This window comes from Aythya fuligula, chromosome 4, assembly GCF_009819795.1.
Source record: "Aythya fuligula isolate bAytFul2 chromosome 4, bAytFul2.pri, whole genome shotgun sequence".
Taxonomy (NCBI): Eukaryota; Metazoa; Chordata; class Aves; order Anseriformes; family Anatidae; genus Aythya; species Aythya fuligula.
In genome coordinates, this window is record NC_045562.1 from 51,711,655 (window position 1) to 51,734,553 (window position 22,899).

Genomic DNA, 22,899 nt, shown 5'->3' on the forward strand with positions numbered 1-22,899 from the left:
TCATTTCTTCTTCAAAAATCCATAATAGTTCTATCTCATCTTTGCTTGTAGGAGTGAAATGTCTCTGTTACTTCTAACAGTAATGCCTAGGCTTGGATAGTCTCTCTAGGTTTCTTACATGCCCCCTGGGCCATGGAATGAACTGGATTTAATTTATTCATCTCACTCTTAAGAGAATGAATTCTCTCATCCCCTGAGAGGTGAGGAAAACAGCTTCAAACCCTTACTCCAGAGTGATGAAGAATTTAGTTTCAATGAAAATTTTAACCATACTCTTATCTGTTATAACAATTTAGCCATGTAGTACTTCAGTGGAAGAATGGTGACATGATTTATGCCATCAGGTAAATGTCTATCCAGGATAAAGACTGTGGAATTAAAAAATCACAAATACACTAGCATTCTCTTCAAAAATAATTTCCCTCAAGAACACATTTGTTTATGTCATGTGAGGTCTGGTATTAGCTACCATGAATACTCTCACCCCCTAGAGCCACAATATGTTAACATCTTAAAAAAATAAGGTTTCGTGCAAGAGAAATGATGGTTCTAAGAATCAGTATTCTTCTTTGTGTTATATTTCATTCCCTACTACACCAGTGTGGACTGCAATATTTGCCAGAAATAAAGGTTACAGGATGGTATTAAACACAAGAAGGGAACTGTAAAGGGAACCGTATTTTCTTTTCTTTCTTTCTTTCTTTTTTTTTTTTTTTTTTTTTTTTTTAATTTCTTCCACATACACTCAGTTAAACACATCCACAATTCAGTTTTATAGCTGTGGTGTTGCCAAGTTTTTTGGATGTTCTCTTTAGAAAATATAATCTCTCTCATGTTATGCAGAAGATCCAGATGCTCCCTCTGAGCCTCACTATAGAAGCTAGAAGAGCAGTAGGTTCTTATAGCACTTTCAAGCCTGCACATTTAATATCTCATAGAATACACATAAGCCTTCTATATTCAAAAGTTCAAAAATATGTTAGTCCAACTTCTCCAGCTCATCACTAACTACTACCTCTAGATATAGCAAGTGGAATGAAAGTGGAGGAAAAGTTCTTTTTTTGTTGATTCAGATAAGGGAAATCAAGAAACAAAGTTTCAGAAGAGAATTTTTTGCAAGCCATACTTAGGGCATAGACCAGCCCTTGAAACATAACAGCAGCCTGATCAGAAATTTCCATGCAATTTATAAAGCTATCATGTGTTCTCACTAGATCACTATTATTCATTGTTCTGTATGTAAAAAAAAAGGAAGAATTCACACCCAAGTGGCTGATAATACCCTACGTTCAGTAGACAACAAATCTCTCTATAAAGACTGTAGAAACATACACTTCAAGATTCATGATACGGTCATGTTTAAATGGCTTCAATAATCAAACCAGCAGAAGTATACTATAAATTGATTTTTATTGACTGAGTTAGATAAACAGATTCATTTAAAAAAAAAAAAATCATATTACAAACTGCTGCAGTACAGTAAAATGAGTTTGCACATGTGGAAATGCCATTCTTAGCCTGCACAGCTCCTGCAGCGCTGTAGCCCATTCTCATTGCAAGCAGTACACTTGAGGGCTTTGAATGAGTCCGTAAAGCAGTTCCGAAACACAGACATCTTGCTCCCATGGCACACTGAGCACGGAAGGAATCCAAAGCCCCCGCAAGAGAGGCACTCATGAGGGTGCTGGACTCTCTGCTCAAAGAAGAAAGTAAGAAAGATCACAATGTTACCTCCTCAACAGTCATATCTCTAGGACAAAGAAGGTTCCAGGACAGCTTCTCAGAAACACATTTAGGTTTCTGTCGTGAGAAACATCCACTTCCCCACCCCGTGGTATACCATCACAGATGACCCATACGTCTGCCTCTGTATGGACCCACATGCAATGGTTAGAAATGCTCACTGTGGGATCATCAGTCACATTACACCTCAGAAGCCTGTGTTGATAGTTGTCAAAAGAGCTGGCTAAGTGATCCTTGCATACATTACACTGATGTAGTCTTAGACCTAGATCAATTCTAACAGGTTTTGCAATTGATTGATTCTGAACTCCAGGCAGTTTATGTTGATGTTACATTTTTCTATGTTATATGTTAAGATATGAGTACTTTTATCATTTGTACATGCTCATGATGAATATGTTGTTCCTATTACAGTTAGAGCTGATCATATCAAAAAAAAAGCAATTCATAGTTTCTGACAAGGAGTGCTTTAGGAAATAAGTGAGGTATTCAAATTTACGGGTGTAGAATGTTGAAGCTTTAAGTAGGAAAGAGAAAGATCATTAACATTCAGCAGTTATACCTGGAGAAAACTGCTGCAGGAAATACTTGGGCTCCCTCAATTTTCTTATTTCATGAGTAAAACAGTAGTTTAACTCTACTTTGTGATGGATTAAAGATGATTGAGAACACAGGAAGATATTTTGAAGACATTTTTAAGTTACAGTTACTGAAAATATTGCTAATTTACTTAGTGGTTGCTTGAAAGTTCTGTACCAAATAAATGAAAAGTAGACCAGTACTTACCACAGCACAGATATTTAGCTTTAATATTGTGCTGTTGAGTAAAGTCTTTATAGATTTATTTATAAAGGAAGAAGGGTAATCCGTAAAATTCCTGTTAGTGTTGCTCTGAGGAATCATACACCACTGAAAATATTAGTCAAAAATTGTTACCAAAGCATACTAAAATATGTAGAACTAACATAGCTCTTTTTTAAGCATCATTGAGAAAACTGAAGAGATTGTTGCAAAGTTATTAAAACCTGCATTCATCTGTTGACAACTTAGATAAACATTAGGAAAAAAAAAAAAAAAAAAAGAGTATAAGATGAAAGGAAAGAGTCTTAGCTGATGTAAGTCATTTCAGCTGCTTTGAAGTCCATGTCAGTTTGATGTAGTAGAAAATCTGACTCATAATCTACAAAAACTTATTTTCACATGGGTTTGATTAGGAGAAATGCAGATTTCAAAGTGCACAGTACGCCCAGCAGGGCTTGTGGGTTGTTGTAGTAAGGATAGTATAGGCTCTAACAGAGGTATGATGCACCTGCAGCATCATACTTGCTGCTGCTGTCATGTTGGTGTATCTTTCTGTTCTGAATCTTTATTGTAATGTAGAAGCAGCTTTCTACTTATTTCACTTGTCAGTACTGTTGCTACAACAGTATTTGGGCTGCTGCACAGGAGCTGTAGTGCAAATCTCTCTAAGATAGATTTTTTCTTAATAGATTTGCAAAACATTTCCATTAATCTTTCTTGCCATGTGCTTGGCATGTTTGTCCATTAGCTTATCCTTATAGGTTAGCAGAAGACACAGCATGACTAACAGATTATGCGATATATACATCTGTCAAACAAAGATCAAAGTTATATGGGAAATTTTTGAGGGACAAAACAAATAGAAATGCAGTATAATAGTATCGGATTTTTTATTATTATTATTTGTTTGTTTGTTTTGTACTGTAGTTCATAAATTTGCCATTCTTCTTCACTGGACATACAACTCCTTTTACTGTTAACTTCTCCAGGGACAATGTTTAGAAGAATATAATGTAATGTTTTTGTTCTCTTCTATCTTGGGAGTGCACGTCATTCATAATTTAAGATGGAAGTTTACTTCATTGGACATTATTGTAATTAATCTCAACTTTTTAAGATAATATTGTAATCATTCGTTATTACTTCTTATGCTTATAAATAGCAACCTTTTCATGTAGAAAGCTAAGTAAGATAGCTAAGAATGCACAAGTTGGAGCAGTCTTGCACTGAGACCAAGAGTCCTCAGGGAGAGTATATCAAATGTTCAAAACTAAAGACAAATAAGCCCCAAAGTACTTGAACTAACAAGGCAAACTAAGAGCTGGAGAAAGGCATAACAATCTGTAATGTGAGGTCTGTGTAATTTTGTGTAAATTGGTGTGACTGAAAAATTCCAACTTTGCTCAGATTTTCTAGATATCCACTTTCAGGTCTAACCAGAATGCAGGAGATGTGCATGAACAGCATGTTCACTGTGGCACAGAGAAAGTGGGTCAGCATCCACACAAGAGGCTTGAATCCTTTGGGACATGGTGAAGATTAAATATCAAAGGTGTTGTCAAAAGTTCTAGGAACGTGAAAATTACCTGCCTTTCTCACTGTGGCAAATAAGAAAAAAATATAGTAGGTGGACATTTGGGTTTCATGTTATCACTGAGTTTTCTCAAACTTAATAGGCTGTGATACTGTGATATCATTCATTCAAAGAGCAAAAAACAAACCAGCATTTGGGATCATTATATAACAGAAGAAAGAATAACAGAGGAAGAACGAATAGAGAAGAAATAATAAAGAAAAGAATAAAGAGAAATAAACAAAGAATAAAGAGAATAAAGAGAAGGAATAGAGAAGAAAGAAGAAGAAAGAAGAAAGGAGAAAGAAGAAAGAAGAGAGAAGAAAGAAGAAAGAAGACGAAAGAAGAAAGAAGAAAGAAGAAAGAAGAAAGAAGAAAGAAGAAAGAAGAAAGAAGAAAGAAGAAAGAAGACAGATAACAAGAAAGATAACAGAAGAAAGGGAATCCATTCAGAAAAATGTTCTCAATTGCAAGTATTCAATGTACATTCACTGTGATTATTTGCAGAAATAGTTACCTCAATTTTGGTTAAGAGATCCTGCAGTTCCCCAGATTCATTCATTAGTAAAATTTTCTCAGCACCCTATTAGTAAGAAGAAGAAAAAGGTCAGCCAGTTTAATGTGAAAAGTAGAGATGTTTAGAAGATTTGTCCTTGAAATTTAAACAAGCTGAGGACAAATTTGACTCACATTAAGCATTTTGTAATTAGGTCAACATTAGGAAAGCTAGAAGGAAAGAATCTAATCATTGTTGTGGTAGAACTGTTTGAGGTTAGTCACCAGATGTCATATTGCATTTCCCCTTTGTAAAAGGTGACATGGCTCGGAAATTCTGGTTGTGTTCACTTTATTTTACAGGGTGTGGTTCCTGACAGAATACAAAATATGTCTAGTTACTATGTCAAAAATCACAATTATATAAATATAAAACACATCAGAGACTGCAACTAAATGAGAGGAGGAAATTTTATTTCAAGTATTATAGCAGTTGAGCATTGAATTAAGATATAATATGCCTAATGTATAACAGAAGGAAAAAAAGGGTAATGAAAATACCATAACAACATTAAAGTCAGACACAACAATGAATAATAATAATTTAGTCTGAGTACATTAGGCCTCTGAGGGGTTCTGTGATCTGAACCAAGACAGCACTCAAGTAGTTCTTTTTCCCTCTGAAAGTAAAGGCTGAGAGATTATTGCAGACAAAACAAAACTGTCAAAGATGATGTAAATCTCTTTTTCCCTTTTCTTTAATTAATTTAATTTCTTCTCCCTCTGTAGTTAGAGGAACATATTTGAATGCTTATGCTTCAGTTATATAGCCAAATATACTGATTACTAAATATTCCTGAATGCTTACAAGTACTTTTAATCAGTGGTTCAGAAGAAATTTACAAAAGGTAAGGAAACTGAGGCATAGACAGAAGGAATTGCACAGTCTTGAAGCCAGCTTACAGCAGAGCTCAGATAAGACCTATGTTCTCACCTCACTGTCTTGTGCTTACTCACTGCTGTGGAAAATTGGCCACAAGTGGTGGTTCCATGACACTCATTGTCCCATTTTTCAGGTAACTGAATGCCCAGACTGCTAAAATTCATCTTTTGTAGACTCCACATGAGCTGGGAGGTGTGGTGGGATGCTGGAAGTGGAACGCTGGCAAACTACTAAGACTTGAGCCAGCTCATGTCTACTAAGACATGGCCATCTGCAGGGCCCTGAGGGGCTCTCAGCTCCTGCTCCTCACCAGCACCATTCTCCCCATCATGTGGAGGTACAGGAAGGGATGCCAGGGAGCATATACATCAGTAACATATGTGCTAGTGTCAGACGAGTGCCTTGCTAGAGACTTCCTATGCTGCATCATCTTTCCAGTATCCCTTTTTTGTCTTGTAAAGCCATGGTCACAGACCAACCCCAGAGGGACCCAGGGACCCAACACACACACACAGCTAGCATTCAGATGGAGCTTCTACCAAGGTGCACAGCAGGAAGAAGGGAAGAAGCCCACAGCTCTACCAATAGCTGAGCACAGGGTACAGAACCACTTCAGTGTCTAACACAAACATCAGCCAAGGGGCACAGAAATGTTGCAAGGGATTTTGCATGACACCCTAGTAAGGTTGGTTTCCCTCTGCAAGGTCTTTTAGCTGTGGCTTTCTACAAAGACTTTTGACTCTGTGTATGGTGATATACTAAATAGGCCCCTTGCTGACTTCTTTACCATGTTCATGTTTCTTGTTCAGAGATGTTTGTAATCACAGCATTGCATTTCTCTTAAAAAGCAAGGTATTAATATTTTAGTGGATGTGAGTGTAACTTCTGCAGTCAATGCTACTCCTTCAGTGCTACACTTTCAAAGAGATTAAATAATAATAATTATTATTATTATTATTATTATTATATTATTATAATTATATTATTATTATTATTATAAGTATAAGTATTTACAATGTAATTATTTGTGTTTAATTATGTGGAAGATGACAGGATATTCAGATCAGCTAGCACTGCTTGTGCTGAGTCTTCCTCTGTTGAAATCTATTATATATCACGGGTTCAGTGTATACCAGCTTCAGCATATGCGTTGCATCCCTCTGTGTCCCCAGAAGAGAAGCTTTTAGCAGTTGACCAGCCTCCTTCACACTTGCCCTCTAATATTTCTCTATTTTCACACAGAATGGGCAACAGGAGTGACTGGCACAGAAAAGCAAGGGTTTGCCAGGAACCACAGGGTATTAGCTCTGGGCTTGAATGCTCTGCAGTTGCTTAAGACAGAGCTTGTACTGCCTGTGCTAGGCAAAAACATTAAGTATCTGGAGCTTTATTGATGTAATTGTGGCACTGCAAATTCCCTAATCTGGACAAACCATGATTTGCCCTCATTTAGACAGGGATCTCTTCTCCGTGGCAACAGCTGGCAAAAAGCATTCCTGTGACTTCTGTTCTGTGATACAATGGTACTGTACTGTAATGCTGACTGGCTTTTGCAGCCCTGTAATTAAAAATCTGACAGGTTTCCCATTATAGATTGATATTTCAAAGGATTTATATTTCAGATGACATTCATCAGCTAGCTGTGTTATTTCCAAAGTGGAAAGTCTTATTATTATAGCTTTAAAATTAAAAACCAAAGTTCTAAATGTCTATCAACATTTTTAAGTGTTTCAGTATGTCTTCTGTGATTAATGTCTGCCTCAACTGAAATTTGAATAAAAGATACTTTGCAGAGGTTAATCTACCCTTTAGATCTGTGAATCTTAATTCTCAGTGCCTGCAATTAATAGAATAATGAAAGCACCTGTAAAATATGTCCAATAGCTGCTCTCTGACCAAAAATTGACACCTTTCTTTTTATTCTTAGATTGTGTTGTACACAATTACCCATAAAAGGATGTGAAAAAGTTAAGAATCTGTCCCTCCAAACACAAACATTTTGTTAACCAGGTTAAGGTTCAAAGCACCCACCTGTTAATGCTACAGACTTTGCTAAATCATTCAACAGGTTTTCTAAACTATTTTTTTGCTTCAAAATATTTCCCAATTTTCCCTTGAGATATTTAGCAATTAGCATCATATTTCAGGCATGGTCCCACTATCTGCAAAATTAGGACAAGTCCAGTAAATTTTCTACTGCTCCAGCTCTGTCTTTTTAGTGAACCAGCTTGGTGATAATCCACCATGAATGTAACCTGTTACTATTTTCATGATGTAATTCCTCATCAAGGAATGTACCTAGATGTACACATTTGTATGCAAATGTTCTGCATTTGGCTGTACTAGACTGCCTGCTGATTTGGGGTAGCAGACTCTCTTTTGCATTATTTCCTACATTCAGAGAAAAATTAATACAGCACTGAAATGTTAAATGAGAGTGGGCTGGAAACCAACCTTGACCACCATGTGAGAGAGTTAGATTTGCAGGAAATAGACAAACCCAAGTATCTGTTGTGGACTTGTAAGGAATTTGATTAAATGCCTGGAAATCTGCCAATACACTGATAAAAGTGTGACTGTAGCATAAGAAATGTTAGATTTGATATGCAAAGAGCTATCAGATTTTGTATTAAGAGGACATGCAATTAAACCCTGCTGTTCCTGAAATGTTAAACTGCAAAACAGAGGAAGCAGATGACTGAATGAAATAATTATATCATAGCTTTATTGCCACAGAGCAGATATTTACCCCATCAAGTGAAGGTCAGGAAAATGCGTTTACTCTAGCAAAACAATAAGGCAATGGAGAACTACTAATCATAATTGACCACTGGAAAAAAGGCAAAAAGGAAACTGTTAATATTTTCATAAAGAAACAGAATTTACACAGGTATTTTCTAAAGTTAATTACAAAAATAACTTTATCATTCTTAGTAAATGGTCATAACCAATGAGTCAGAATATTTTGACTGTAAAACTCATGCCATTGTAGATTCATTACAAGACTAAGTAGGAAGTTGTTTCTTCATGTAAAACAATGTACATATTTGAAAATGTTTTGACTAAGTTTGAAAGGAGGAATGGCTGATGCCCCAGACGTCTGTGCTGCCATTCAGAGGGACCTGGACAGGCTGGAGAGTTGGGCCAAGAGGAACCTCATGGAGTTCAACAAGGGAAAGTACAGGGTCTTGCACCTAAGGAGGAATAACCCCAAGCACCAGTACAGGCTGGGGGCTGGCCTGCTGGAGTGCTGCTCTGCAGAGAGGGATCTGGGAGTCCTGGGGGACAGCAGGCTGACCATGAGCCAGCAGTGTGCCCTTGTGGACAAGAAGAACAGTATTCTGGGGTGAATTAGGAAAAGTGTTGCCAGCAGGTCAAGGCAGGTGATTCCCCCCCCCCCTCTACTCAGGCCTGGTGAGGCCACACCTGGAGTATTGTGTCCAGTTCTGGGCTCCTCAGTACCAGAGGGACATGGAGCTACTGGAGTGAGTCCAGAGGAGAGCTATGAAGATAGTTAGGGGACTGCAGCACCCGTCATACAAGGACAGGATGAGAGAACTGGGCCTGTTTAGCCTGCAAAAGAGAAGACTGAGGGGAGACCACTCAATGTGCATAAATATATGAGGGGAGGGTGTCAAGAGGATGGATCCAGTCTCTTCTCAGTTGTTCCCAGTGACAGGACAAGAGGCAATGGACACAAACTGAATCACAGGAGGTTCTGGCTGAATATGAGAGGGGTCACTTTACTGTGAGGGTGACAGAGCACTGGGACAAGTTGCCCAGAGAGTTTGTGGAGTCTCCTTCTCTGGGGATATTCAAAACCTGCCTGGATGCCATCCTGTGCAATGCGCTTTAGGTGATCCAGCTTGGCAGGGGGGTTGGACTAGAGGATCTTCACAGGTCCCTTCAAACCTTGGCCATTCTGAGATTCTGTGAAAGGCAGCTGAATACTGGAATCTACTCATGTGCTTAAAGTGATACATAAACAAATGTATTTTTAAAATATAGTGCATTATGTATTAATATCTATAATGAGCTAATATGTATATTAGGGATGGCTCTGTCTTTTTTATCTGCATCTCTTTTCCAGTAAGGTGGGCTTTTACATAACATAAATCTCTAGCAATCCTGGGTTCCTTTGTACAAGTAAGAGAATGTTCCTTTTTTATTTATTTATTTATTTATTTATGCATTGCATTCTGCTTTCTGGAAATTATTTTTTATTCTGCTTTGGCACCCCAGCAGATGGCATAATTCCATTTCAGATGGAGAGATGGAGACAGCCTCAGGTGAAAAGGGAGGGGGGGTGGGGGTGGTATTGTATCAAATGGTAAGGAACATGTTGCAGAAAGAACCTGAAATTTCCTGAAAGACTGATATTTAGACAGCGTGTGTCAAAAATACAATGATTCAATCCTGAAAGAAATGAAAAGATTAAAAAACTTTCTGTACTACAGCACACCGGCCTTTACTTGACAGGGACTAAATATGATTTTTCTATTGCTTTTGCCCAAGTAGCTGATTTGTCTCATTCCCCCTGTGTAGGCAATGATAAATTCCACAGTATTGTGAAGATTTATCCACACAGCTTGCAGTACTCTAGCAACCCTGTCAGGATTTCTGAGCAGCTCGAATACTGTGTACTATGTCACATGCACATATGTTGTGTTCTGGTGCTTTTGTTACATTTATCTCATTAAAAATAATCTTGTCCCTTTTCAAAACTCTTCATATTTTAATTAGGATGTTTTTTTATCCTATGACTCATTGAAAGGTTCCTGGCTCAATAGAGATTCTCTTTTGTATTGCTACATGCGATCTCCTTTAGGGAGGGATTTGCCAGGAAATAAATATTCAAAATTAAAAAGAGAGAGAGAGCAAGAGAGAGAAAATATTGCATGTTTAATTTACTGACACACCAGCCTTGTGGATTTCTGTTTTATGATTGCATATCAGAATATAATTATCATAAAAGCCATTACAGAAATGTCCACTGTTACCAGTGAGACCAAATTCTGTGTGAGTTCTCAATCACATTTTGCTGAAACAGAAGCCCAGTGAAAGATTCAGCCAGCTTGCTGCCCTGTGAGTCCCTGACAAGTTGTTTTCTTAAGATGTCACATCCATGAGGCATAGAAATAGCTGGGGAGTGATTGCTTCATGGCCAGATCCTGAAAGACTGGTAAAACATTTGTAACCTTCCTTATATGCAAACTGTCCTCCAACTTATTTCTCTTCCACAGTGATTTGATTTTGGCCAATTTTGTTTTTTACCAGATCAACAGATACTTTTTCTTGTCTTAAACAATATGAATGGAGCTTCCATGCTGTAATAAATGTGTGTAGACCACAACACTACATTCTTTTTTCAATTTTTAACCAATGGTGTCAGCAGGTAGTTTGACAGTTTGATATCTCTCCCACATTTATCTAGCTTCCTAATTCACTTTTCTTCCTTCCTATATGTCTGTTAAATATCTCATAAAATAATTAAATAGTTTTAATAAAATTGTATTGCTTGTTACACTGTTGCTCATCTGTTAAAGACAAGTTTCGTATGGTCTTCTAAAAAAAAAAAAGTGGCAGTGAATTAGTGGGCCATCCATCACACCAAAGTGACTGTAATTGGGCATCAGCTATAGCTTAGCAAATAATTTAGTCAATACATTTCAGTATTTTACATGATTTATTTTGACAAAATTGATCACAGTGAGATTTTCTTGGACTTGGTCATAACTCATTGTGTTGTTTTTTTAATTATTATTTTCTTTAACATGACAGTTGGGTAAGCAAATCTTAGTCTGAATCCTGGTGAATTTTAGGCTTTTCTAGAAGAAGGACTTCTGTTGTTGGCTGGTTGGAGACATCTCTGTTTCCTGGATTTGATAAAAGCAGTCTCTATGTTGAACTAAATTTCTCTGTCTGCTAATACCCTGCGCATGGCCCATTCTGCAAGTACTAGTGTTGTCTGGTGAAGTGGACTGCTCAGAGAAACCAGCCCTAAGCAGAGCATTAAGAGTTTGACAGAGTCCTGCCAGTGCCACGAAAGGAAGGGAAGAATGTGTGCTTGAGTGTCTTTGCAGCCCCAGCACCAATTATATGCTGTTTGTTGATTGCATTTTATTCCATTACTTAAATCTTTTATAAAAATGAAAGCGTTAGGCAATACCAACAAAATAACCCTGCTGTGTTTAAATACAGTTTGCCTCCACAAATCATGGTCTCGCAGTTGGTGTTAATTGCTAATTCTTCAACACTTGAGATAAATACCTTTTCTGAGATCCCAACCTATTTCGTTGGTTGCTTTCCAGATTGTTTTGCTTTTAAACTCTGATTTTTCAGTTTATGAAAGACACATTTCTAAAGAACAGGTTGTCCCTAATACAAAGGTGCAGTTTTAGACACAGAGTACCAATGTACAAATTTTTATTATAATTTTCTACTTGGAGTTATGTCTCACAACAGAGCAGAGTTAGGCTGGTTTTATTGCTAGATTTTAAGTATTAACCAATCCTGTACCTAAAACAATGTTCCGCTGATTATAGTTGCCCAATACAGACTACATTATATAAAATTCAGTGCATGTTTAAGTTCTTAAACTTGAAGCTGTTAGACATTCTAATATCCAAAAGAGTTATTACTAAGTGACAGGTATGTTTTGTGTGTTAATTTTCCTGGGTCAATAATACACACAGGTTTTCATGAGGAAAAAAAATCTATTTCTCTAGATTTCCATGGTTTCAACTACAAAGATGAATTCTTTTCTTAGAAACACAGCATCACTTCCATTGCATTACTACATCTTACTCCCCTCCTGAAAGCCTCTCTCCAGCTCTGTTGTGTCTTTACATCAAACTTACCAGTGTGGATGGGTACAACACATCCCACAAAGGGGCCTCTGTCTTTGTTCCCATCATTCCAGCATTGCAAACGATTTCATAAAAACATAATGACTTTCTTCTGTTCTTACAGACTTCATAGTCTCATGTTTTACTTACCCCAAGGTAATGGCCATCAATAAACACAACAGGGAGGGAGGGAACTTCACACACCTTCCTGCATCTCTCATCTAGTTCTTTTCCGTAATCACTGTTAAGAGCAATATTTTTTTCTTCAAATTTAACTCTGTGGTTTTGAAAGATCTTTCTAACCAGTTCACATCTTTCAAAAGTGGTTCTCACCACACGAAGGCTGGTAGTATAAATTATTATACGGCCAAATTCTGGCACTGATGACACCTGGAAAGGAAACAAAAAAAAAAAAGTTCCACTTGCAGTATATGAAGTGTTAAGTATACGAAGTGTTAAAAGATTTTTTGTTTCTTTTTTTCTTTTTTTTCTTTTTTTTTCTGGCTGCTGTAACATCCACATACTGAATAATTTCATTAAAAATATTATTTAAGCAAAAAAGAGAAACACAATCTTTTCTGTACTTTATTGAAATGTAAAGATAGAGTGTGAGGAACTAAGTGTTTGTAATCACCACCTTAAGGCAATTTAAACTGCTTATCAAAGTAAGGTGCAAACTTTACTTCTTTTGGAAAGCTTTGGAGATAGTTAATCAAGTACAACATTTTCAAGAAACAGACATATTTTAGAACTGGTGGGCTTCCAAACTTGAATAAGTCATCACTCTTTTGTTGTTGTACTGTATACAGATTCACCAACCTTCCCCAAGCTGTAAGACACAATGCTTTGGGTTAAACCCATTTCATTTGCAAAAGCACAAATTCTTCAAAGAAACAACAGAAACTTGAATGCAGGGTTCCCCACTGTGTTTAAAACTGCCTGATTCTGTTACAACAGTGACTCCTTGCGTTTATACAAACACAATCTGTAGTATCCAGATGAAGTCCAGACTTGATAGCTAAGGTGTTAACAGCCTCCTTTCAGCAAGGTCAATGCTAAAGAACCTTCAAGCAAGAACCAATGCTAAAAGCTCTATCACATCCATGAACCAACGCTGACATAGAATAATTTATCTCCATGCTGAACTAGATCTGGATTGGAGAGAGGACAGATTTATCACTAATTTTTTAGTGGGGACCTAAAAAATCATTCTAAAATCCAGCCAACATTAAAAAGTGTATTTTGTGTGTACTCAGTCTCCAAATCAAAGTCCACTGCAGTTAGGAGACACAGTTCCATTGACTGTAATAAGTAATATTGGCCTGTAATATGCAGGCCAATTCTTCATAGGTATAAGTTTATACCTCATATTTCATTTCTACGATGAAGAAAAATATGGAGTGTAAATACTACAGGGGTTATTTTGTCCGAGAGAACAGTATATTTTAAAAAAAATCCTGAGAATCTTTGCTCTAATCAAAGACACTATGTACTAATGAATAGCTAAAATCCTTGCTTTTCTAAAAGTTAGTATGACATTCCAAAGGTTATCTATACTATATTGCAAAGGAAATTTCATTATTTCAGTGCTATTCCAGGAGTAAAACCACAAGTTAGAAAATAATAAGTAAAGATACCTATAATGCACTGTAGCAATCTATGCAAAGCAAAGCTTGATGGGTGTATGGATACTTTTGAACCATGTCATGTAATAATTGTAAAGACAAAACTGGGTAGAAGCCACTGGAGATTTTGTCAAATAATATGGTCATGATTTATCTTACTATTTAAATTGAAGAAAAATGTTTCTTTGAAAGCATATTCTATTTAAAAAGATTTCTACATAGTTCAATGTACAGCAAAGAATTCTCAGAAGAACACGTGAGTTTTATAGATCACTTACAGATCACTGGAAGTTTAATTGCAGATATACGTAATTTACCTATTTTCCATCTGCCATCCTAGGAAAGAAGCATGTTGTCGTACGTCAGTATTTATTTCTCTTTGAATAGAATTCAGAGCTTTCATTTTAGGAAAAAAAAATAAATGTTATAAATAATGTTACAAAAAGAGAGCTACTTTTCTCTAGTCTTTTTTCTGGGCTGAAAATTTGTTATATCTCTACTGCAATTTGACTCTTCTCCAGAATATTATTCACACATCCCAAGTGAAAGGATTAGCTTGTCCTCTGCTTAAAAGACAAGTAATCTACTTAGACACTGCCGAATATTGTAGTAACTGTGCATGGAAGGAAGATGAGTTCATCCTTTGCAGAAGTAACCAAAAGGAGGTCTTAAAATATTCTTTCACAAGATAATTTCACATATTCATTGTTTTCTCCTCTTTGGAGTGAAAATACATTTTGAAGTGGAAAACCATTCAACAGGATGGAAATTCGTGTTGCTTCATAGCTCTAATCTTTAATGCTGTTTGTTCCCAGACAGCAGGGGCTGGCAGAAGAGATACAGTCATTATCTAGCAAAGCATCAGGGCTGTGGTGTCTCTGTAGCATATAAACAAGCAGCTGAAGACATGGAAAAATGGAAAGTTGTAAAGTAATCTGGAAAGATATCAAGTGGAAGGTGTGTACACAGAGTCACTTTTACACTTATTCCATTATTTTTCCCTGATGTGGCAGTGAAGAATAGCTCTTGTTTGCTCTGCGAAGAAATATCAAGGGCATTGATGATTAAAAAATTCTTTAGGGAAATTTTATTAAATACCTTGTTTTCATTGCTAAAAATGCACATAATTTATCCTTGGCAGGACTTTATCATACCAGAGAAAATCCTTCCTCTCACCTTTCCTGAACCACATTGGTAATTAAAAAAATAATAATAATAATAAAGATAATTAGAGGGATTTACATGTGTGTGTTTTTTTTCCTTAATGAGAATCTATGTTAATTTCTATTTTTCTATCCTATTCAACAGCTAAAGCCTGTAACGTTTAATTGATAGAATATGCTCTTGAAATAAATCAGCAGAATAATGTTTGAATCCTCTGCTTTTCCTTCCTAGGAAAAGGAACTTCCTAGGCTGGAACTGTTGCAAAAACATAATAAATGGCAAGCAAAGTAAGCAAATGAATAGAAAGGCAATCTTTAAAATGAATATTACAATTTAATATAACAAACTTCAAATTAAAATCATCTTGTATGACTCATACTTACATAGAAAATTTGAGCTGAATTTAAACAGAAGGTAATTCTCAGGTTAATGGGCATGACAAAATTTTGCTTAGGCTGTGGAAGTTGGACAGATGTACAAACCAAAAGATTTGGAGTGACTTACATTGACCATTCTCTTATACTTAACTAGGATTCTCCTTGAAACCTGTAGCAACCATTTGGCCAGAGGCAGCAACTTTTTGTAACAAATTAAGAAAGTCTCTTGCACATGGGCCAAGAGTGTGTTTCAGAGAAGGTGTCCATAGAGAAAGACTGTCAAGGAAGAGATTTAAGGCTGCAGATGGAAATAAACCTGCTTTAGTTTCAGTGCTCTGCATCATTTACAGCTCATAAGTTAGTAACACTGTGCTACCAACATCCAAAGAAGCATACAAAGTCATTGGATGTTTTATTGTGTCAGTCTGAACAGCTTAAATTTGGCTTGGGACCATCTAGTAGACAGCAACAGCAGCAACATAATCTACATGACTTAATGACACAGATGCCACTAAGTGATTGAGGAACTGCTGCCTTTTCTATGCCTTTTTTTTTTTTTTCTTTTTTATTTCTCAGAACAAAAAGAAGAAGAAAAAAAAAAAAAAAAAAAAAAAAAAAAAAAAGAGCAAAAAGAAGGGATGTAGGAGACTGAAAAAAGAGATGAAAAGACAGAAATAACAACAGAAAAAAAAAAAAAAAAAAAAGATAAAGCAAAAAACAATTTGTTGGGTACCAACAAATTTAGAGCAGTACAAACTAAATGTAGAAATCATAATGCAAGAAATATGACAGAAAATACAGACAGTGAAACAAAATGTAGTAAACAATAAAGCAGAGACAAGGTCACTAATATATGACATTTTGAACCTTTTTTTTAAACAGAAATCCTGGTAGCCAATGAAAGTACTCAACAGCAAATATGTTATGGAATATACAAATCTCCAAGTTGTTTCAAACAAAAACTTTGGTTTTGTTTGTTTGTTTGTTTGTTTTTTAAGCAAGGCATATTGCTGGAGCTGCACAAATATCATGAAATATTTGGGACTCACACTCAAAATTTATTTGAGAATTTACTTTTTCTATACAACAGCTGCCACAACAATAATAACAGACATCTCAATAGCTCTGAAAATATTGTGTAACAGCCAGGAGTTTCCATGGTACTTCTGAAAGTATTTTAAATTCATACATTGTAAAATTTCCGTAGATGTCTGTGGGCTCAGATCTGCCCCAATGTATCTTAAACCTAGCTTCAAAATCCCATTGCAACTGAAGTAGCAGCAAAAAAAGTCCGTGTTCCTCTGCTTATCACATATCTATGCTGGCCCTGACCACTACTCCAGTCTGTGTAGATAGCACTCACAATCTTATTTGTGAGGGAAAAATATAAAATGAATTATGGAATAATAATACTAGATTATTTCTTCAGCATATTTGTCATGAATTGTTTTCCCAAGGCTAAGATTTTAATATCTTTTATGACATTTTTATGTCTACCTTGCTGACTTTGAGTGGTTCTTTGGACCAAAATTCATATCATGGATATTTTTGCAGCACAGTTGGGATCTGGTCAAATTCAGAGCAGAGGAAGTGGTCCAAGCTGACAGTTTTCTACTTGTGTAAGGACCACTGGTAGACCTTGGGGTTGTCCTTAAGCAGTTATAATTCCTTTTTTTTTTTTTTTTTTCTGAAAGCCTTTGTATATGACCATGTGTACAAGCGAGTAGACAAGCTTAGCAGGGAGAAGAATGCATGTCGTTAGCCTCATTTTCATTTGCTTGTAAAAGAAAACTGTGAAAAGAAAACTTTGAAAGTCATCAGGGGATGTTTTTGTTTTGGTTTTTTTGTTGTTGTTGTTGTTTGTTTGTTTGTTTTTTATAATCTTCCCTCTGGACAGAAGTATAAATGCGTATTTTAATCTCATTGGTGTGAAAAGAATATCTATTTATATTCATACTCATATATAATTTATTTCAATGGTGGTGTCACCTGCAAATTTGCACTTTTAAAGTACTTGTTTCCAATGACAAAAAAACAAGCAAGCAAAGAAAACCAGCTCTATTTTACTTTATATGAGCAACTCAATTCTAGTAAAAACAGAATCTTTTTCTGGTAAGATTAATGGGCTTGTATAATACTTTGTCAAAAGCCCAAATTTTAATGCCAGCCTTTATCACATAAGAGATTTTAAAAGATTTTTACTATGTTCAGGTATAACATTCAACTAATCTTATTCATGCAATAGTGAATTGCTTCATTGACCTAAATCAATGGCTGATATGCCCTTCTCTGTCTCAAAATATCGTCTTTCAACATCTCACAGTGTTCTACTGAAATATGCACCTCTTGGCTTTGCAATTAGATACTATCAGACCAGCAAAGTATCTCTTATCCACTAAGTTGGCTGAAGAAGGAATCTAAAGCACATTACAAACCCTGCACCAAAAGATGCTTCAATGAGTAAATGCAACATTCATGACCTAAAGAAAATGTTGTACAAGAGAAAAGATGTATATATAGATATATGTATGCATGAATGCATGCACATATATATTTATATATGTTTGCATATCTACAAGTTTTAAATTAAGCTGTTCAATTCAAAACTGTTATTGCATAACTTAGGGCTTGAATCAGTATCAAAAATTGGCAAGAAAAGTTGTGGTCTAACAGTAGTTTTCTAATGATGATTTGTTTTGGATTTTCATTTTTATTTTACACTCAGAAGGGATGGCAACTATGACTGACTGTTGAAGAAATTTAGCAGAAAAACAAAATAAACATTTAATTTCTTCAAGATTGAAAAGTTTGTACTGTCTTTTGACTTTTAAAAGATTTCCAAAATCTATACTAAATGTGTACTAATATAAATGTGTTCTTTCTGAAAAGTTAACATAAAAAACAATCACCAAAATGGTTTTTGTTTGCTTTTTTTGTTTGTTTGTTTATTTGTTTTTTACATGACATTTCCTCAGGGCATACGTGTTTTCCAAAATGCATAGTATTTAATGAAAGACACCAGGAAACTCTTTAGATGAAGATGTGTAACATTCTTTGAAAGAGATGGCTGGAGACTGAAGACTTGTGGTCTAGTGAAAACTCTACAGCATTGTACAGTGCTAATAGAGTTGTGAACTAGTCCCTTTGGTCTGTCATTGTTGGTTGTCTATTTCAAATTAAAGATGTAATGGCATTTTTCAGAAAGCATTGATTCCCAGGACATAAGACCTCTTGCAATGAATGGATCTCATGTTCCAAAATAACATATTTTTCCTTGGCAGGTAAGGTCTGTTTATGCATACTGAAGGAATTGCAAACAGTCACGGTGTGCACTCTCAGTACAAAATCACATTCTGTTCCATTTCACTGTTTGTAGTTCAAACCCTCCATAGGCTCATGCAGCAAAAGCACAGCGTTCACTTATTTTTTAATTTAAGCATTCTCTAAAGTGCTCTATTATGTTAAGGCTGGTAGTTCTGTTTACATTGTCTTCAAGGACCTGGCACTATGTCAACATTTGGGAAAATTCAGAACTCAAACTTTATTAAATACAAGAATCTATGCATTTTAGTAGTGCACTGTAAAATAAAGACTAATTTTCTGAAACATAGCAGGTCATATACTTGAATCAAATCAAGTCCTGACCTTCTCTTAAAAGTATCACTTTGATAGCACTACACTTTTTCTTATCTGGTTTGGTACTTGCAGGGACCATAACTGTAGGACTTGGAGTTTGTGACACCTTGTCATTGCAACAGTGAAATTATATCACCAGTTATCATACTCATAACCATGAGAAAGCTGAAAAGATGTATCAATACCAATTTACAAATGACAGCATCAAGAGCTGCACCTCTAAACTAGGTAGACAGAGAGACCGGAACAGTCTCAAACACAGACAGTAGTTTTGTTGTGTTCAAGAAATTGGTTCAGTCCCTGTTTATCTCAGTTTTCAAAATAGCACAAGTACTTGTGTGCCTTTTGTCTGCCTACTTTCTGGCATTCTGCTCCTCCACAAACAGCAGCCCTAGGAATATGTCCATTTCCCAAAGCGGTACAGAAGAACCTGTTCTTCTGCTTGACTACATGTTCCAAAACTGGCATGAAGCATCTAATTTTTTATTTGTTTCAGTTTTAGGGCTAGTTAATTCTGAGGAGCTGGTCACAGTTACAGAGAAAGGCTGAGATCCAGCAGGAAACTGAATTATTTGATCTTCCAGCTCCCGGGCAATTCTTGTCTCTCTTGCCTATACATCCACCATATAGTGCAGACTGTAAAATAGCACATTTTTACCTCCCTAAAGCTGGCATCTTCAAAATTGCTCATCAACAGCAATATAAAATAGATACAGGATTTCATTATGCTTAAGGCATATGTATAGTTTCTTTACAGATGTCTGTAATTCATTTTTACTTCTCAGATCATATGTCAATATTGTGATTTCAGATGAAAATAACAAAAATAGTAATAATGTTACATGTGATTTTTATATAGTTCCTTTCTTCCAAAAGAATCCCAAGCCTCATTTTATGGGGGAAAAAAAAAAAAAAAAAAAAAAAAAAGGACAAAAAAAAAAGTCAGTTGACTGAGTACTCAGAAAACAAAAGGAGGCCTGTCCAACCTCTCACACCATGTATAAGTGCATTGTGACCCTTTCTGTTCCTCAAATATCACGACATAGTATTTTTTCTGCCACTGTAGGCTTTCCCACATACTCTCCAGCACAGACTGCTGTGCAGGAGGTGTCAGAGTTTTCACTTCAAACCAGAAAAAATAATTGCAATATCACAGCAGTGGAGTACAGGGTGTGACCCTGCTTCTCCCAACTCTTTGTAATGCTTCAGCTATTCATGAAGTTCATGAAGGGTTCATGAAGTACAAAGACTACATCTGAGCTCACCTCCCAATGTTCCTGTTACCATTCTTCCTGCACACACTCATACAGCCTGCTCTCAGGTGACCCCACTCCAGCTAACAGAACAAGTTATCTCCCTCAGGTTCATGGTTTCTGCTATACCCTGATGCCTCTGTTTGCATGTACTTTCTAAAGCCAAAACTGCCTGCTACCAGCATTGCACTGACTCTGGTTTAAAAATAAATAAATAAATAAATAAATGAAATTTGAATATATAAAATATATTTTGAATATATATTTGAATATATAAAATATAATTTGATTTACTTAAGGAAGTCAGCCAGTGCAAAATTTAATAGAGTGTTCAAATTTGTAGGAAAAAAAAAAAAAAAAGAGCAGTGTCTGTCCATGCCTAATTGGATGTTATTTATCATACTTTGGGATGCCTATCAGTATTTTCTTATTAATGTATTTATTCCTTTTTGCATACGATAGGAATAAATGAGGCCTTTGAAAATTAGAAAAAATAATAATAATAATAATTTCTGTGAGTAATTCTAATCTATCCTGGAATTCTCCCTGGAAGAAACCTCACTGTGACATAATGCTTGTTTTCCTCTTTTGCTCACTCACTCTTTATTTCTCTCTCTTCATGCTTACCAATTCGATATCTCCAAGAAATCCTTCCAGAAGAACAGGGAGAGAGTTTCTGGGAAGTCTCACTTGGAAATGTTGAATGGGTTTGCAAGAAAAGAAAAGGATTTCATTGTCGCACAGTTTCACTGCCCACAAATATTGAAAGGGAAGAAGCAAAAGAAGCCAAAAATAGTTTTGCCCTCAGTAGTTTACACGAGGCACTAGAAGTTGTTTGAAAAAGGTTCTTTGGTAGCAGTGTCCAACAATAATTTAACATCATACAATGCTTTTAAATGTTCTTGGCTTTGGTGAAAGAGGCCTGAAGACAGAAAAATTGTACCTAGATTGTCTTGTAGCAGCTGCTTTTAGGTTGTCTGGGGTATGGGACAGGTTAGAACAGGTAATAGTTTAGTTGTTTAAACTAGATGAGTGTTTCTATCTTCTGCACCTTACAGATTTCATCAGCCTGGTAGATCTTATCTTTATATATATATATATATATATATATATATATAAGCTGTTGCAGAGATCTCTGTGATTGTTTCTTAGCATCTCCTTCTCCGCTCATCAACATAATAAAGACACCAAGATAAATACAGTGTTAGAATGCACAAGAGAAATAATAAAGTAGTAGAGCTAGACAAATTGTCCCACAAGTAACCTTGCTACAGTTGGCCTGTACTGACTTTAGACTGCTAATTATTTTGAAACTTCCACTGCCAGTACAAAGTCTTTATGACTGCATCCACAGTGGAAACATCTGGCACTTAACTCCAGACAGTGCAATCTGTTAAGTTACAGCACTATCTATTAAGATACAGCAGTATCCACAGAACTTAATATCAGAAAATTGTTATCAACCAATACAGTCACCATTCAAAAATAATGTTTATTTATAGCCAAGAACTTCTATTGCAATTTTAAGTCAGTAGTCAGGTAATATCCAAACCAAGTTTCAGCAAGGTATAGAAACACTTTCCCCTTTATTTACAAAGTGTGCTATGGGATCTTACACAAAAACAGATACCTGAAACCTTTCACACTTATTATGATCTCACCTACAAAATGATTTTCTAGTGACAGATGTTTCCAGAATTAAGTAGTACTTAAAATCAGAGTTTAAGTGTTGTCTGATCACTTTAGTTTCTTTGAGTATATCAATTATCATAAACCACACAAAGCATCATTCTGGGATGATTATTTTATATCAATTTGCTTTATTAATGATATAGATACATTTGGAGTTTTTTAGCCAGTCCAAACTGACAACCAGGATTCATGTCAGTATGAGGAGACATGGTGGAAAGAATGCTGTGCACCAAGTGAAAGACATTCAAATTATAAACTGAATAAAACTGCAGTAGTTCCTAGAATTCATTATGATAAGGAGAAATATTTATCACTTGATTGGAAACAAGTCTCATAGAATGATTTTGCAACCCTAGGACCATCATTTTCTTCAGTGCATATCCATGAAGTGACTTCACCTGAGTGAAGCTCCATGACAGTTTCTCAGTGTGTTTATTTTACTATATACAGTGTTTGCTTGTTGGCTGAACAAAGTGGCCTCAAAGCAAATGGAAGGTACACTTGTTTTTTCTGATGTTGATCTTCATCTTCGCTAAGAGCTCGATAGCTTCTCAACTTTCTATAGCTGTGCCATTGTATAGTACGGTTTTGTTCTGTCATTTGTTAACTAAATAACTGTAACATCATCTCTGAAATGAACTGTTTGGGAACGTGAAAGTAAAGAAAGTTTAAAACTTCTCTCACTTAAATCACCTATTTTAAACTTTCTTCACCTTACCTTTCCTGATCAATCATTTCAGAGGACCAAG

General features: G+C 35.9%; 1 protein-coding gene across 1 annotated transcript in view; it reads right to left on the minus strand.

Moving 5' to 3' along the window:
* Positions 1 to 1,513: 1,513 nt before the first annotated feature.
* The window catches only part of GRXCR1 (glutaredoxin and cysteine rich domain containing 1), a 36,837-nt gene continuing 15,451 nt past the window's right edge, over positions 1,514 to 22,899 (minus strand). Inside the window, exons 2-4 of the mRNA XM_032187511.1 lie at positions 12,554 to 12,793; positions 4,635 to 4,700; positions 1,514 to 1,693 (exon numbers count right to left, since the gene is read on the minus strand). Coding sequence (XP_032043402.1) covers positions 1,514 to 1,693; positions 4,635 to 4,700; positions 12,554 to 12,793 — 486 coding nt within the window. The remainder of the gene's footprint in view (positions 1,694 to 4,634; positions 4,701 to 12,553; positions 12,794 to 22,899) is intronic.